At 48.8% G+C, this 18,061-nt stretch overlaps 1 protein-coding gene and 1 long non-coding RNA gene across 5 annotated transcripts in view; one reads left to right on the top strand and one right to left on the bottom strand.

The window, feature by feature from the left end:
• The window catches only part of TRPM4 (transient receptor potential cation channel subfamily M member 4), a 37,729-nt gene extending 23,996 nt beyond the window's left edge, over positions 1-13,733 (top strand). For 3 of the 4 annotated variants that reach the window (XM_059152774.1, XM_059152775.1, XM_059152776.1), the window contains 9 exons: positions 1,201-1,632; positions 7,518-7,650; positions 7,785-7,959; positions 8,289-8,466; positions 12,079-12,272; positions 12,535-12,667; positions 12,856-12,928; positions 13,031-13,136; positions 13,366-13,733. In XM_059152774.1, the coding sequence (XP_059008757.1) occupies positions 1,201-1,632; positions 7,518-7,650; positions 7,785-7,959; positions 8,289-8,466; positions 12,079-12,272; positions 12,535-12,667; positions 12,856-12,928; positions 13,031-13,136; positions 13,366-13,370 (1,429 nt within the window). In that variant the 3' untranslated portion in view covers positions 13,371-13,733. Of the gene's footprint in view, positions 1-1,200; positions 1,633-7,517; positions 7,651-7,784; positions 7,960-8,288; positions 8,467-12,078; positions 12,377-12,534; positions 12,668-12,855; positions 12,929-13,030; positions 13,137-13,365 lie in introns of those variants that run through there. The other variant, XR_009348792.1, reaches the window with a different exon arrangement.
• Positions 13,734-14,621: 888 nt separating this feature from the next.
• On the bottom strand, positions 14,622-17,992 carry LOC131818371 (uncharacterized). The gene is made up of 2 exons (XR_009348793.1): positions 17,679-17,992; positions 14,622-17,332 (listed from the first exon to the last, which is right to left on the bottom strand). It is a non-coding gene; the product is annotated as an uncharacterized LOC131818371 (long non-coding RNA).
• Between the last annotated feature and the right edge of the window lie 69 nt (positions 17,993-18,061).

Here is an 18,061-nt window from a genome sequence, read left to right as displayed (position 1 = left end):
ATACTCTCCTCTTGTTTTCCTGAGAACAGCTTTACTGAGATAAAATCCACATATTATTCAGTTCACCCATTTAAGGTGTTACAATTCAGTGGTTTTTAGTATATGCACAGAACTGTGCAGTTGTCACCACAATCCATCTTAAAACATTTTTGTCACCATCACAAGAACCTCTGTACCCCTTCATGGTCACTCCGTATTCCTCCCCTCCCCTCGCCCTCAGTGGCCAATAACTTCCGTTATGGAGAGTTTCGTCTCAATGAATTTCCCTGTTCCTGACGTGGTGTATGAAGGGAGCCACACACCGTGTGGTCCTCTTTGATGGGTCTCATTAACCTAGCATCTTGCTTTCGGGATTGCTCCAAGTTGTGGCTCGCATTGGTACGCCCTTCCTTTTCAGCGTTAAATAATATTCCGCTGAATGGATAGACCACATTTCATGGACCCGTTTGGGCTGATGCACCTTTGATCAGTTGAGGCACATTTGGGTTGTTTCCACGTTGGGGTTGTTATCTTTCTGCTTGGTTTATGAGAAGATGCCTCCCCAAGCCAGTTTACTTTTCCCGTTAGCTGGTTGAGTTTGTTATCGTGTGTATTATTTATTTTGGCGTTGAGGTTTGAATGAAGAGTCAGGATGAAATTGGGACAGAGGATCAGAGCTCGGACAAGAAGGGTCAGAGAGGGGAGCGGACTAAGAAGGTCAGAATCCAGAAGCCAAATATGGCTGCTCGCTCTGAGGTTATATACAGGGAGCCTGGGCCGGACGATCTGACATCAGAATCTGTGGGGCGGACGTTAATACTCAGGCAGGGGCTTTCAAACCCGAGGAGCCAAGCTCATGAAAGTGAGGGGGTTGGAGGTCGGGTGGATGGTCCAAGGTCAGATGTAGAGTCAGAGGTTGTGAAGATGCAAGAAGAGGGATTCGGAGTCAGAAGCCAGACCAGGGTCAGAGGTCATTCCAAGGCCCCAGAGGTTGGAGGGTGGAGAAGGTCAGAGGTGGAAGGTCAGCAGTCTTGCCTGAAGGAGATCTTAGAGGGCAAAGGTTAGATATAGGGGGTCAAACGTCAAGGAGATGGTTGACCTGGGATTTGGTTTCAGGTACAGGCAGGGTTAGAGGTCAGATGTGAAAGATGAGAGGTCTTGGTGACAGTGAAGAGGGCCTCAGAGGTCAGACTGAGCCTCCTCCCTTCCCCCTCCCCCCAGGCTGGCAGAGCCCCGGGAGAAGAAGGCCGTGCGGGTGCTGGGACAGTCGAGGCGCAGCGGCTGCTGCGGGGGGTGCCCCCCTCGCCTGCGACGCTGGCCGCAGTTCTGGGGGGCGCCGGTGACCGCCTTCATGGGCAACGTGGTCAGCTACCTCCTCTTCCTGCTGCTCTTCGCCTGGGTGCTGCTCGTCGACTTCCAGCCTGGCGCGCCGGGCGCCCTGGAGCTGCTGCTCTACTTCTGGGCCTTCACCCTGCTCTGCGAGGAGTTCCGCCAGGGCCTGGGCGGCGGCTGGGGCAGCCTGGCCACCCGGGGGCCCGGGCCCGGCCCCCAGCAGGCCCCGCTGCGACGCCGGCTGAGCCTCTACCTCGCCGACACCTGGAACCAGTGCGACCTGGTGGCCCTCACCTGCTTTCTCCTGGGCGTGGGCTGTCGGTGAGTGTCCCCGCCACCTGCCGCCCCCGCCCCCTGCTGGGCTGGAGCCCACCCTGCTTTTCCATCCCGAAACACAAACCAAAGTCCCTTCTTCATCAACAGCATCGCCTCTGGGGGGTCAACGAGCAGTTCGCTCACACCTGGGTACCGGGCTTTAGGGCCGCGGCTGCTGTTTTTCTAGATCTGCAGGTTGGCGGACTTTTCTCTGGTCCCCCGACCTGGCCCCGCGGTGGCACCCGCAAAGCACAGTCTTCCTCCAGACTCCCGGCCAGGCGGGGGCGCCACACTCACCTTCCCCGCTCTGCCCCCGCCTCTGTCCCCGTCTCCCGCCCGGCCCTCCGCCCAGCCTCCAGGATGCCTCTGGCCTCTGGTCTGTCCGCACGAGGCTCCTTCTTCTCTGAGCTGCCCGGCCTGCCTCCCAGGGCTGCCCCGCACCCCCGCACCCAGTCCTGAGGGCGCTGCCCAGTGGCGGCCTGCCCAGCTCTGCAGGCCCGCGCCCCACTCCTTTCTCTGCATCCAAGCTCCAGCTCTTCGGAGTGGATTGCAGTAATAATCCGGGTTATCCTGGTAATCATAACACTGTGACCAGTGGGATGAGCTCTTAACCAAGGGAGGGGTTCCCAGTTTCCGCAAACTTCCTGGACCAGTTTTATCCCAGGGCAGTGAAACTCATTTCAGTCCTTTTCAGTTTGTTTTTAAAATTATTTCAACTTTGTTATTATTTGGGGTACATCGAACAACAAATATTTGGCTCTTCATTGGTGTTGTCTGTATTGAATTTTGCCAAAATCTAGGTTCTGTGTTTGCGAATTTTACATTCTGGCTTTAATGTCATTCGGGTTGTCTTCCTGGGTCAAATTTTATAGATTCACATTTTTTTATTTTTAAATTTTTTTTATTTATTTATTTTAAAAATTTTATTTATTTGACAGAGAGAGAGATCACAAGTAGGCAGAGAGGCAGGCAGAGAGAGAGGAGGAAGCAGGCTCCCTGCTGAGTAGCGAGCCCCATACAGGGCTCTATCCCAGGACACTGGGATCATGACCTGAGCTGAAGGCAGAGGCTTTAACCCACTGAGCCACTCAGGAGCCCCTAGATTCACATTTTTTTTAAGATTTAAAAAATCTTTTCAATCATCTCTACCCCCAAAGTGGGGCTAGACCTCACAACTCTGAGATCTGGAGTTCCCAGGCTCTGCCCAGGAGGCCACCAGGCGCTCCTACAGATTCAGGTGTCACCGGGGAAGCTTGAATGTTTTCACCTTTTAGTTCATAAAAATCTGGCTGTTTCTGCTTACTTCTTAGCTAATTTATAAAAAACAAATTGTCAGGAATTCACCTCAGATATTTCCTGTTGCCAAGACGGGGCTGTGTCATGTTAGTTCATTTCATCCATGGCTTCCAGATTATACTGTGTGGTGCCAGAGAGAGGGCAAAGGGCACGTCAAAACACCCTTGGGAACATGGATGTTTTGGGTCTTGGCATTCATGTCTTCGTGTCTTGCGCATGCTGTTCCCCCTTCTTCAAACACTTTTCCCCCTTCTCCTTGGCCAAGCCAATACCTACACTTCCTTGAGGCCTCCGCTTTGCTGCCTCCATCTCTGGAAGTCCTCCCTTATCCTCTCCCGACTCTCAGTCCTTCCCAAATGATGCTCTCGGTATGGCTTGTGCGGTCTCTTTCATCGAGAAAGATTCTAAAATCCTCAAGACACATCTGTCTGGGGGCACCTGAGGGCTCAGTCCATTAAGCCTCTGCCTTCGAGTCAGGTCATGATCTCAGGGTCCTGGGATGGAGCCCCGCATCGGGCCCTCTGCTCGGCAGGGGGCCTGCTGCTTGTGCTCTCTCTTTGACAAATAAATCAATCTTAAGAAAAAAAAAGATACTTAGCTCATCTCCCAGCAACAGAAAATATCTTTGAAATATAGCCTATTACCAAAGAAATGCAGAAGTATGTCCTCAGTGAACACGATTAAAGAAATGAGGAACATACAACAGAAACCACATCTCTCTAAGACTCCCCACTTTCTCCTTTGGTGCTGAGTTTGGTGCATTTTCTGCTTGTTATTTTTCTGTGTTTTTACATGGACAGATACACATACTTTTGTAAATGAAGGACATTATATTTCATGTATTTTTCTGCAACTCTTTTTCCTTTTTTTTTTTTTAAAGATTTTATTTATTTGACAGACGGAGATCACAAATAGGCAGAGAAGCAGGCAGAGAGAGGAGGAAGTAGGCTCCCTGCTGAGCAGAGAGCCCAATGTGGGGCTTGATTCCAGGACCCTGGGATCATGACCTGAGCCTAAGGCAGAGGCTTTAATCCACTGAGCCACCCTGGTGCCCCTCTTTTTCATTTTTAATATGTGCTGACATGCTTTCCATATCGGTATTTGCAAAGATACCTTAGTCTTTGAAAATCTGGCATCAAATTCCAGAAGAAGGGGTTTCAACCATTGTTGGCTAAAGATCAGACAAGACAGACTTCTCCTTGCCAGAATGGAATGAATGAATTCTTTTCATAAGGCAGTGAGACAAAAATTCTAAACTTCAAGAGGTAGAAATCAAGCCAAAAGTCTGGCCACAAAGTCTCATTTTCTACTCAAGGTAACATGACATTATAATCAGATACTAGCTGAGGAAATTTCTTTTCCTTTTATTTATTAACAATTATTATTATTATTTTTTAAAGTCCTAGCAGTTAGGACACTGTTCCTGTGAAGAGAGAAGACGAAGAGCTTTGTGGACACAACCTAGTGACTATTTCCAAGGACGGAAGGGACCTGACACCCCGTTTTATAATCTGGATCATTAACAGCAGTGACTCCCTCCCTACCTGTCTCCCCTGACAGAGGCTTGCTTCCTCTGTGCTGTTAGAGATGCTACAAAGTAACTCAGCATGAATAATTTATTCCAAGAGCAAGATAAGATTAAGTTTTGCAGGACACTATGCTTCTGTTTCTCTTATATATTTTTTAAAGATTTTATTTATTTATTTGACAGAGATCACAAGTAGGCAGAGAGGTAGGCAGAGAGAGAGAGAGGAGTAAACAGGCTCCCCGCTGAGCAAAGAGCCCAATGCAGAGCTCAAGCCCAGGACCCTGGGATCATGACCTGAGCCAAAGGCAGAGGCTTTAACCCACTGAGCCACACAGGTGCCCCTGTTTCTCTTATATTTTGATTAAAGTATCTTTTGAGGGGTGCCTGGGTGGCTCAGTGGGTTAAGCCTCTGCCTTCGGCTCAGGTCACGATCTCGGGGTCCTGGGATCGAGCCCCACATTGGGCTCTCTGTTTGGCAGGGAGCCTGCTTCCCCCTCTCTCTCTGCCTGCCTCTCTGCCTACTTGTGATCTCTCTCTGTCAAATAAATAAATAAAATCTTTAAAAAGAAAAAGTATCTTTTGAGATGAAAGAGCCATGTGCTATCATGCTTTAGGAATACCAGTGATATTTTATTTTTAAGATTTTTATTTATTTATTTGACAGAGAGAGACAGAGTGAGAGAGGCAACACAAGCAGGGGGAGTAGGAGAGGAGGGAGCAGGCTTCCTGCCAAGCAGGGAGCCTGATGTGGGGCTCGATCCCAGAACCCTGGGATCACAACCTGAGCCAAAGGCAGAGGCTTAACCCACTGAGCCACCCAGATGCCCCAAGGGTACATATATTCTTGACATGGATAGGTTTCCTTGTAGAATAGCTTCGCCCACATACACGCCCATCATCAGGGTAAGAGGGTGCCCCTTGAGGACGCACCTGACAGACAATACCAGGTATTTTCAATCTTTAAAATTTTATAGCTCTCAATTTAACCTTTAGATCTTTTTCTGTCTTTTTTCCATTCTGACAGGTAAAAATGACTTCTTGTTTTAAAACTTATGTGTCCCTGACTACTAGTTAGCTCGGACATCTGTTCATAGCAAATGGCCACTTGTACCTCTGTCAATGTCTTTTCATAGGCTTGCCGCCATTTTAGAAAAGACATGTTCATTTGTGTTTGTTGATCTCTTGTGTATGTGTATGGATGGGTCGGTGCTCTCTCCTAACCCTTGGTGTTGTTTGTTTTTTTTTTTCAAGATTTTATTTATATATATATATATATTTTAAAGATTTTATTTATTTATTTGACGGACAGAGATTACAAGTAGGCAGAGAGGCAGGCAGAGAGGAGGAAGCAGACTCCCTGCTGAGCAGAGAGCCTGATGCGGGGCTCGATCCCAGGACACTGGGATCATGACCTGAGCTGAAGGCAGAGGCCTTAACCACTGAGCCACCCAGGCGCCCCTTAAGATTTTATTTTTAAGTAATGTCTACATTTAACATGGGGCTCGAACTCACAACCCTGAGATCAAGAGTCGCACACTCTGCCCCCTGAGCCAGTCAGGCGCCCTAACCTCTTGGTGGTTTTATTTATTTATTTTTAAAAAGATTTTACTTATTTGACAGACAGAGATCACAAGTAGGCAGAGAGGTAGGTGGGGTAGGGGGAAGAAGTCTCCCTGCCAAGCAGAGAGCCCAATGCGGGGCTTGATCCCAGGACTCTGGGGATCATGACCTGAGCCGAAGGCGGAGGCTTAACCCACTGAGCCACCCAGGCGCCCCCCTTTTGGTGGCTTTGTTTTAAATACCTTCTCATTGTCTGCAGCTCATCTTTTGTATATTATCTTAAACATTTAAACTTTTGTATATTATCTTAAACATTCTTTTATTCTTTTCATTTGCATCCTGAAATAACCAGAGACTTCTAAAAAATGTGGCAAAAACAGTACAAAGAATTCCTCTGTACTGTTCACCCAGATCCTCAGATGTCAACATCTTCCCTTATCAAAACCAAGAGATCTTAAATTTTACCAGTTGTCCCACCAATGTCCTTTTTCTACCCCAGGAGCCAACCCAGTTCCTCGATCCTTCTTCAGCTTTTATGATCTTAACACTTTTGAACAGGCCAGCTCCGTTATTTTGTAGGACTTGCCTCTGTTTGAGTCTGTCTCAGGTTCCCCTGTGATCAAATTTAGGTTGTGCGTTTTTGGCAGATAGTTTTGCCTTTCTCTGTTTATTGTATTTATGTTATCTCTTGACGGACGGAAATTTTATCTTTCAGAGTAGTCAAACTTATCAGGTCTTTCCCTATGTTGTGGTTTTACACATTACTTGCGTAGAAGGTTTTGTTGTCTTGTGACATCTCATCCAGTCAAGCTCATGAAGAAATTCTGTATTTTCAGATTTTCATGTTTTGCCTTTTACTCTAGGTTTGTTTTTTTTTTTTTTTTTAAAGTACCTTTATTTTTTATTTATTTTTGAGAGAGAGAGTTGGGGGAGGGAGGGGAAGAGAGAGAAGCTTAAGCAGGTGCCACACTCAGCACAGAGCCAAAGGCTGGGGTCTTCTCAGGACTCTGAGATCATGGCCTAACTCCTACCGAGGCACCCAGGCGCCCCGTGCCTTTCACTCTAGGTTTTTAATCCACTCAGGGTTCAAGTACATGATGATGCAAATAGGGATACAGTTTTATTTTCCCAATAGGGGTCGCTGGTGCTGTTGGCCATCCGACCTCCCTCTGTGAACCGTGTTCTCGTTATCCACTCTCCCCGTGGGGTCATCTGTCTTCTGCTTACTTGCTGGAACTCTATTTTGCCCCTTTATAGGTTGGACAAATATTCCAGCAGGTTTTCCGACTTGATTGTTACAGGGGCCTCCCCAATCTTTGCCGAGACCCTGATTTATGTACTCATTCCTAAGCGGGTGCCAGTGAAATCTGGGTAAACCCGGGGTGAATCAGCAGGTCTGGCTGCGGCCCCTCCCGGGTCACCCTAAGCCTGGTGTTGGGAAGACCTGGGTTTTCCTTTGTACCCCGTGACCCCTAAGTGAGCCCTGCCGCATCTCCCCGCACCGCAGGCTGACCCCCGGCCTGTATGACCTGGGCCGCACCGTCCTCTGCCTCGACTTCATGGTCTTCACGCTGCGGCTGCTGCACATCTTCACGGTCAACAAACAACTCGGGCCTAAGATCGTGATCGTGAACAAGATGGTGAGGGGGGCAGGGTCGGGTGGGCGGATCCAGAAGAGGAAAGGGGCGGGGCATGGAGGTGTGGGCATGGGTGGGGCTAGGGGCAGGGTCATTCCAGGGGGCGGGTCCAGACTTGGTCTCTTTCCACCTCGCAGATGAAGGACGTGTTCTTCTTCCTCTTCTTCCTGGGTGTGTGGCTGGTTGCCTACGGCGTGGCCACGGAGGGGCTCCTCAGGCCCCAGGATCGTGACCTCCCGAATGTCCTGCGCCGCGTCTTCTACCGGCCCTATCTGCAGATCTTTGGGCAGATCCCCCAGGAGGACATGGACGGTATGGAGGGATGAGAGGATCTGATGCCGTCCCTTCGAGTTCCCCCTCCCAGGGCTCCCCGTCCCTGGGGTTCGTACCCCCCTCTAAGTCTCAGCCCCCCTCTCTCTCTAGGTCTCTGAGTAGCCCCTACTCCCTACATCTCTATGGGACTCTGTCCTCCTTTCTCTTCATATCTCTGTTCCCTGTCTCTGGGTCTCTGACGCCTCCTCTCTCTCTCTCTGGGATTCTGTCTCCCTCTCTCTGGGTCTCTTTCCCTCACACCCCTCTGAATTTCTGTTTTTCTCTGGTCTCTGTCTCCCTGGCCCATCTCTGAGTGTCTCCCTTCACAGTGGCCCTCATGGAGCATGTCAACTGCTCGTCGGAGCAGGGCTTCTGGGCTCGCCCGCCAGGGGCTCAGGCAGGCTCCTGTGTCTCACTCTATGCCAACTGGCTGGTGGTTCTCCTCCTCATCATCTTCCTGCTGGTGGCCAACATCCTGCTGCTCAATTTGCTCATCGCCATGTTCAGGTGAGGCTCAACTGCTCTCTGACCTGACCTCACCCAGCGTGACCCTTGACCCCAGTGTGACTTTCTGTCCCAGCTTGACCCAGACCCAGGTCTAATCAGTTCCATCTTTAGTCCCAGAGTTCAGACACTGCCCGGACCTGGACTGTGAACTCTGATCCTCTCTCTGAGCCCAGGCAGAACATGAAAAAAAAAATGTTTTTTTGTGGCAAAATACATATAATTTGCCAATTTGAAGTGTACCAATTCAGTGCCATTAATTAAATTCATAATGTTTTACAACCACTACCACTATGTACTTCCAAAAAATGTTATCGCTCCAGACACACAGTGTGTACCCAATGAGCCAGTGGCAACTTCCTGCTCCCCACTGACCCGCCTGGCCTCCTGGAGCCCGCTTTTTGTCTTTAGGAATTTGCTTATTCTAGAGGTTTCATATACGTGGATTCATACCATGTATATGAATACGTACCCCCCTCTAAGTCTCAGCCCCCCTTGTTGTATGTTGATTCATACAACATTTATCTTTTTCTGTCTGGCTTATTTCACTTAGCATAAAGTTTTCAGTGTTTATCCAAGTTGCAGCATGGACCAGTACTCTTTTCATGGCTGAATAATATTCCATTGTACGAGTCTATCCCGTTCCCTCATCTGTTCATCTGTTCATGGAAACTCGCTTGTTTCCATCCCTTCGCTCTTTCAAATGATGCTGCACTGAACGTTAATGTTCATGTACCTGTTCGAGTCTGTTTTTATTTCTTTTGGATATATTCCTAAAGTAGGATGCTGGGCATGCTGTGGCAATTCTCTTTAGCTTTTTGAAACTGAACGGTTTTCGACAGCAGCAGCACCATTTTCTGTTCTCATTAGTGATGTAGGAGAGTTCGGATTTCCCCACAGCCTTGCCATGAGTTGTTATTTTCCTTTTCAAAACAATGCTGCAGTCCTAGCTAGTGGGCGAACTGGTGTTTGATTTTTTTAAGATTTTTTTTTTAAGATTTAATTTTATTTATTTGACAGAGACCACAAGTAGGCAGAGAGGCAGGCAGAGAGAGAAGGAAGCAGGCTCCCTGCTGAGCAGAGAGCCCGATGTGGGGCTTGATCCCAGGACCCTGGGATTATGACCTGAGCCGAAGGCAGAGGCTTAACCCACTGAGCCACCCAGGTTCTCCTATCCCATTCTGTTGGTTGTCTTTTCCTGTTCTTTTTTAAAATATATTTTATTTATTTGACAGAGAGAAATCACAACTAGGCAGAGAGGCAGGCAGAGAGAGAGGAGGAAGCAGGCTCCTCACTGAGCAGAGAGCCCAATGCGGGGCTTGATCCCAGAACACTGGGATCATGACCCGAGTCAAAGGCAGAGGCTTTAACCCATTGAACCACCCAGGCGCCCCTTTCCTGTTCTTGATAATCTCCTTTGATGCACAAAAATTTAAAAGTTTTTTATTTGGGGGCGCCTGGGTGGCTCAGTGGGTTAAAGCCTCTGCCTTCAGCTCAGGTCATGATCTCAGGGTCCTGAGATCAAGCCCCGCATCGGGCTCTCTGCTCCCTCGGCAGGGAGCCTGCTTCCTCCCTCTTCTCTCTCTACCTGCCTCTCTGCCTACTTGTGATCTCTGTCAAATAAATAAATAAAATCTTTAAAAAAAAAAGTTTTTTATTTGTACTATTGGTGTCGTATCTAAGGACCCATCTCCCAATCCAAGGTAATATTCACTTCTATGTTTTATGGTTTTAGCTCTTATATTCAGTTTCTTGGTCTGTTTGACTTAATTTTGGTATATGGATATGATGTGGGGTCCAACTTCGTTCTTTTTGCACGCTGAAATCCCATTGTTCCAGGTCTCTGTGTCTAAGAGACTGTTTTATTTTTCCATATCGAATGGACTTGTCACCCAGGGACACCTGGGTGGCTCAGTTGGCTAAATGTCTGCCTTTGGCTCAGGTCATGATCCCAGGGTCCTGGGATCAAGTCCTGCATTGAGCTCCTTGCTCAGAGGGAGCCTGTTTCTCCCTCTGCCTTCTGCTCTCCCTGCTTGTGCGCACTCTCTCTCTCTGACAAATAAATAAATAAAATCTTTAAAAAAATTAGTTGGCCATTAGCCATTGTATTAGTTTCCTGAGGTTTCCCTAACAAAGTAACAAAAAGTGGATGGTGTTAAGTAACAGAAACTTTTCCGTTGCAGTTCTGGATGCTGTAAGTCCAAAACCAAAGTATGTGTAGGATTGGTTCCTTCTAAGGGCTGTGAAGGAGACTCTGTTCCCTGCTGGCAGACTGCTGGCAGTCCTTGGCTGGCAGACGTGGCAGTGTTCACTGCAGGTGTAGAGATACACAACTGATTTTTGGTTGGTGATCTGATGCCCTGCAACTTTGCTGAATTTGCTCTAGTAGCTTTCTTGGGATTCTCTGAGATTTTTGATATATAGGATCGTGTCATTTGTGAGTAGAAATAGTTCTATGTCTTCCTTTCCAATTTGGATGCCTTTTATTTCTTGTTCCTATTTAATTGCTTTGGCTAGAACTTTCAGTACAACAACAAAGAGCTGTGGTAAGAGTGGGCATCCTTGTCTTGTTCCTTATTTTAGCTGAAAGCTTTTAGTCTTTCTTCATTGAGTATGATGTTAGCCATAGGTTTTTCATAAGTACCCTCTACCCATGTTGAGGAATTTTCCTTTTAATCCTATCTGATTTTTTTTAAACCATAAAGGATGTTGGGTTTTGTCGAATGCCTTTTTGTATCTCGGCCACTTGAGAGGATCATGTAGTTGTTTTTTTTTCTTTTTGTTCTATTAAGGTGGTGTATTATATTGATTTTTGCATGTTGAGGCACCTTGCATTACTGGGATAAATCCCATTTGGTCATGGTAAATGATCCTTTTACTATGCAGCCGAAGTAGGTCTGTTGGTATTTTGTTGGGGATATTTGCGTGTGTATCCATAAAAACTATTGGTCTGTAATTTTGTTTCCTTGTGTTATCATTATCTGGGTGGGTAATGCTGTTGGCCTCACAGAATGAGTCACAAACTGTTCTCTCCTCTTTTTTTGGAGTTTTTTGGGAGAATTTGAGAAGGATTGGTGTTATTTACTTATTTAATGTTTTGTAGAGCTCATCAACAACAACATCTAGGCCTGGGATTTTGTTGTTGTTGGGACATTTTTGATGAGTGATGTAATCTCTTGTTATAGGTCTTTTGAGATTTTCTATTTCTTCTTGAGTTGGGTAATTTGTATGTTTCTAGGAATCTGTCCATTTATTTCATTTAGGTTATCTAATTTGTTGGTGTACAGTTGGGATAGTGTTCTCTTATAATCCTTTTTATTTCTGTAAGGTTCATAGTGATGTCTCCATTTTCATTTCTGATTTTAGCTATTTGTGTTCAGCTGACTTTTGAGCCTGTCTATAACCTCTACCCTAATTCCTGACACTGTCTCCCCTTGACGCCAGACATCTCTTTGCCCTCCTAATCCAGCTCCTACTAAGTGCATCCTGTAATACCTCTGACCTTAATGATTCTGACATTGGCCTGCTGCCTTGGTCTCAAAACATATTGTCTAATATCTAACCTTCATCTGCCCTCTTTGACCTCTGGTGACCCTTGACCTCTCCTCCCCACAGCGACACCTTCGGCAAAGTACAGGGAAACAGCGACCTCTATTGGAAGGCTCAGCGCTACAGCCTCATCCGGGAATTTCACTCTCGGCCGGCGCTGGCCCCGCCCCTTATCATCATCTCTCACGTGCGCCTCCTCATTCGGCACCTACGCAGGCGTCGGTCCCGCTTGCCGCCCTCCCCGGTCATCGAACATTTTCGTGAGAGCGGGGTTTGATGCGAAAGGGAAAAGCACAGGGGTCAGGCCCTGGAGAGAAGGAAGAGCACGGACAGGCTGCGGGAAGATGTCGGGGAGCACTGAGTGGTTAGAGATTAGGTGTTGGGGGGACAGGTGTTAAGTATTAGGGTGGGGCCTAGACCTGCACAGGGCGTGGTCTGAGTGGGCTCACCTGCGGGAGGCCTTGGCGGGGCTGGGCCAAGGAGGGGGCAGGCCCTCTGACTCTGCCCTTACCCCCCTGCCAGGGGTTTACCTCTCCAAGGAAGCAGAGCGGAGGCTGCTGACGTGGGAGTCGGTGCAGAAGGAGAATTTCCTGCTGGCTCGCGCGCGGGACAAGCGGGAGAGCGACTCCGAGCGTCTGAAACGCACCTCGCAAAAGTGAGGGCGGGGCTTCCTGGGGGGGGAGGGGGGAAGAGGAGAGAGGAGCCAGGTCCAGGTGGAGCCAGAGTGGGGCGAAGCCATAGTGTTGGGGAGGAAGGCAGGTCTGCGGGCCTGGGGCTTCCGAGGTGGGCGGGGCTAGCGGGCGGCGGGAATGGGCCTGATGCCCTCGGTGGTTGTGGTTGCAGGGTGGACACAGCCTTGAAGCAGTTGAGGCGGATCCGGGAGTATGAGCAGCGTCTGAAAGGGCTGGAGCAGGAGGTGAGGACTCCCGGGCCAGGCCGGGGTGTGTGTGTGTGTGTGTATGTGTGTGGCCAGGGTAGGGGGGGTGGTCTCTTACCCTCTGTCCCTCCCGCTCCCCAGGTGCAGCACTGTAGCCGCGTCCTGGGCTGGGTGGCTGACGCCCTGAGCCGCTCTGCATTGTTGCCTCCAGGGGGGCCGCCGCCACCTGCCCCGTCTGGGCCTAAAGGTCAGTATTGTGGGGTCCGTCTGTGCCTATTGCTGGCCTCTGTGGTCACCACCCCACATTCTGGGGCTTTTGCTCCTCTATCTCTGAGTGATTTTCTCCCGCGCGCTGCCTTTCCCTTGTCCTGGGGTGCACTCTGTTTCCTTTGGGCTTTTCGTGCTTCCTTCTTTTTGCCAGCCGCCCATGTTTTGCCGTCTTCTCCATCCCACCACCTGTTCTCTCTTCCCTCCAGACTGAGCCCTGCTGGCAGACTTCAAGGAGTCGTCCCCACAGGGAGTGTTTGCTCCTAAAGTCCTAGCTGGTCCTTGACCCTTGCACCTCGCGGTCTTGTCTTGCACGTGGGCCCCACGCTGGCGGAGGACCACGCGAGCTGCTGTCAGGACCCCCTCAGGGAGTGTTGATCCACGCGAACCACCCAGGCCCAGCTCCTCCCAGAACCGGTCGGACTCCGGGAGGCTCAGCCTCGAGCCCAGGCACTGCTCTTCTGAAGGCACTGCCACAGCCCGCTGGGCGGGAGAAGGCTGTGGGGTCCTGGGGTTCAGGGATCAGAGATCCTACCTGCAGCCCCCCACACTGGGGAAATAAAGCCATTTGAGAGGAGTGAGTCCAGTGCTTGATTCCTGAGGAAATGGCAGGTATCTAGATCCTTTTGCCATGGGGCTGCGTTTGAGGTCTTTGGTCAGTCTTTTGCCGTATTTTAGATAATCTCCAGGTCTGTTCTGCGCTCCCAGGTCCACTCTGCCTGTCTGACTCGGCCCAGCCCCTCTTGTGTACGCTGTTTTGGTGGTTCTCACTTCAGTGGGACAGAAATCCCAGCCGTCTGCACCCCCCGTTCCTACTTCCAGTGGAGAAAGAACTCAGTGATAATAAGCAAATTATTTCCTGGAGTGGGGGTGGGTGGAAGCTGTGTACATCTGCTTTGGCAAGAGGGGAACAGATGATGCAGATTTGAGTAGATAACTGCAGAAATGTCTTTAAAGAGTCTAATTAGTGGGAAATTGCAGGCCACGCGCACATGGAATTGAGGCAAATGTGCATCATTATCCATGCAGTTTAACTAAACCCATAACAAAGTAAACCGGTAATGACAAGACTGAACTGACAGCAGTTATTAGTTAAATAGCAAGACAACCACCAACAACCACCACATCCAGAAATCACAACCAAAACATCCTTCCTCCAAATTGGAGGAATTCCAATTATCTGCCACTTCGGGTGCAGAGGAGGTCTGAAATACCGCCAAGCGTTGTGTGGCATCCAGATTTCTCTGGAAGATGCCGCATTAATTCTCTAACCTAAGTTATAGTAATAATAATGTAAGTGACAATGGTGGCAATATTAATACTGTTTGACATTTAAAAAATTTGATTGCTTACTGCTAGTATACAGAAATACCACTGATCTCTTACTGATGTGTTCTGACTTTGCTAGACTCTTACTAGTTCTAGTACAATTTTTGCAGAGTGGGGTCTTCTCTGGATACAGTCATGCTGTCCATAAGTAGAGGCAATTTTATTTCATTGTTTCCAATTTGTATTTTTTTTAAATCATGGTAAAATATACAGGATATAAAATTCACCATTTTAATCTGTTAGAAGCATGGGAGTCCGTAGCATTTGGTACTTTCACAAAGTTGATCCGTGATGACCACCAGGTTCCACATGGGAACCTTGTACCCACTAAGCACTCATTGCTGCTGCTTCTCTCCCCTCAACACTGGCCTGGACCACCATTCTGTTCTCTAGCTCTCTGGATTTGCCTTTTCTGGGTATTTCATATAGATCGAATCATCACGTGTGGTCCCTTGTGTTTGACTTCTTTCACGTAACAGAATGTTTTTAAGATTTATCCATGTTGTATGAGAACTTCCCTCTTGCCTAGGACTGAACACTACCCTTAGTATGGATACATCACTTTTATTTTATCCATTTATCTGTTAATGGATGTTTGGGTGGCTTCTACTTTCTGGCAATTGCGAATAATGCTGCTGTAAACGTTCACGTACAAGTTTTTGTTTGAACACTTGTTTTCAGTTCTTTTGCGTCTAGACCTAGAGTGGAAATTGAGGAGCTGCCAAGCTGATTTTCACAGCGAGTGCAACATTTCATGTTCCCACCAGTGACGCAGGAGTTTCCAGTTTCCTCAAATCCTCCACAAAACTTGTTACTTTGCATTCTCTTTGGTTATCAGTATCCTGGTGGGTGTGAAGTGGTGTGTCATTTTGGGCTTGATTTACATTTCCCTAATGACTGAAGACACTGAGCTGCTTTTCCTGTGCTTCGTCCGCCATTTGTACATCTCTGGAAGGAATGATGTGTCAGTAATGGCCTCTGTCTAATCAGCTAGGAATGGGTGGGCCTTGAGGGAAGATGAAGATGAAGGCCCTGCTACCCAAGTCACCATCTGAGGACTGCCTGGGCTCAAACAGACGTTTCATAGTTTAGGAAAAACACATGGTTGGTCCCGAAGCTTCTAACTATAAAGAAGGTCCAGCATGGACCAGCCTTCACGGCCCTTACATGCGTCGCAGGTGGAAAATTTTGCTGAAGCTGATGCTTCACGACTCAAGGATGTTAGACTTCTAGGTCCATGTTCCCCAGAAGGAAAGCGCACAGCTGACCACTGATGTAGCACACAGTGGGGGAAGGAAGTCCAAGTGACCCTGTTTGGTGGGGCCTTTGGGCTAATGCGATGTGCTGTTTTGGCTTCTTCTATTAAGTGTATAATTGATATTTCGTGTGTCCATACTGTGAATGTCCTCCAAGTGTCAGGGGATTCTCTCATCCAGAGACTGGAGCATGCGTGGTTCTCTCTAGAACCGCGTAAAGAAACAACAGGTTCCCAAAAGGAGAAAGAAGAATCCCTTTTTCTGACTTCACGGCCGCCGCAGGACCCAGGGAGGCCAGTTCCCAGTACCACAGCGCCACCTGCCGACACAACCGCCGCGAACGCCGCTTTTGCGGAAAGGCAGCTGTTGATTTCCTCTTCAGCTCTCAGATAGAGGAGGCTCCACACGTGGAGGTCTCTAAAATCTCTATCCTTACATCTTCATTTTAGGGTCCGTCAACCTGAACTTGACAACCAGTAAGGTCTGAAATGGTTAAATGTAAATGGAAGATTCGAGAGCAGAGCTACCCTGGTCCTTGTGTTAATCCGTTTTGGAATTGAAAGAGGCAGGAGCCAACCAGAAGGAACTGTCCCCGCCACCGGCTCCAGGGGGCCTCCATTTACAAAGGTTCCCCTAAACGATTGCCTAGTTCGCTGTTGGAGCAAAGTTAAAGGCTGCTCGTATCCACTGGGCTGCGGCCGCCACCCAGCCCCAACGCCAGCCCTGGAAGACAGACTGACGTTTAGGGACTTTATATTTTCCCTACTCTCCACATGCATCTGGTATTATCGACTGTCAGGTCCACAAAAATCCACTCAGAATACATTTCTGACTATTTCTGACAACCTTTCTCATGTCCCAGTCCACACACCTTGGGCAGGAGTTTTGGTCAGCGAGTCTGGGTGTTTCCAGAGCAGCTTCATCTTGTCATTAGACTGAGGCCGAAGGGAGCAGAGAATTGCAGACTTATTTTGAAAATTAAGGATTCAGGCCCCTGGCAATTCTTGGGTCACCCTTCTTTCTGCTGGACTGCCTGGGTGGCAGCCTTGCCCGATGTCGGCCGACTAGGGAGTCCAAACTGAATTCTGCCTTAGCCACCGGCATTTTCTTGTTGGCCTGACGTGGCCCCAGACCAGGTGTTGGCAAACCATAGCCTGTAAGATCCTCTGGCCTTTGAGCTAAGAATGACTTCTACATCTTTAAAGAGTTATAAAAAACAAATAACAAAGAATATACAATAGAGACCCTGTGTCCTGCAAAGCCAAGAATACCATCTGGCCCCTTACAGGAAAGTCTGCTGACTCCGGTGTAAGCTGCAGCTACTTGCCGGCTACCGAGCAGCTTACCTAAGCCAACGTAATGGCCATCCCGGCCAAGGTTAACAACAAAAGCCCTCACGCATGCCTCGAGACCTCATTGCAGGGGGTCCAGAGGCTTCCACTCCACATCCGCCAAGATGACCAACCTCCCCCCACACAGAGGTTGCTTCAAATGTCCTCGTTTTCCTCTCCAGGCTTGTGGAAGCACCTCAGATTGGGGAATGGAGGTCACATGCCAGCACCGTAGCCACAGGGGCCAAGAAGTGGTTAACCTGGTACAGAAACGAGAAAGAAAAGGACCCCAGACTAGCAACCAGAAGACCTCAACTCTATTTCCACCTTAGTTGTGGACTGGTTATCTCAGGGCCTTTCTCTCTCTCCTTGAGCCTCCTGCGGTATCCACTCGCAGGCCCAGCAAAGGGCCTGTCTGTGCCTTCTCTAAGTGTTAACCAAGGCAAGGGGGCGGCTTGCAGCCCCTGGGACAGTGTTGCGCATGCCAGGACTCCCCACCCCTCCAACCTCACACAAAAACAATGACCTTAGAGCTAGAGCCCTGCATGGTTTAAGATGCATCATCTCCACTGGTCTGCAGCTCACCCGGCCAGGCTCTTCCCATACCTGGTTCATGGCGGCCCGTCCTGCCTCTGAGAGGGGAAGTGACGCAGAGGTGAGGGAGGGGAGAACAGGCCCTCTCCCTGCAGCTGGTTTCCGGAGCCACGTCATCCCAGACGCAGCGTCCCTGGAGGGTAAAGTGGAGGCAGGACGCCAGGAGGTGTGAGTCTCAGACACGCGAAGGGCCTGCGAGCTTCTGCCTGTGACCTTTTCGGGGCTCTCCAGATTGGGTTGTAGAAGCCATTGCACTGGGGATGCAGGAAGAAACATTTAGAATTTCTACTTATAGCTAATTTTTTAACAGAAATAAGCAAAATGAATTAAGCTTTATCAAGATGATGTAGAACGACAGTCGTTCACGAGTAGATTTTCTACACATGTTGGGAATA

Source organism: Mustela lutreola, chromosome 16 (genome assembly GCF_030435805.1).
Source record: "Mustela lutreola isolate mMusLut2 chromosome 16, mMusLut2.pri, whole genome shotgun sequence".
NCBI lineage: Eukaryota > Metazoa > Chordata > Mammalia > Carnivora > Mustelidae > Mustela > Mustela lutreola.
This window is presented reverse-complemented; position numbering and strand designations above follow the sequence as displayed.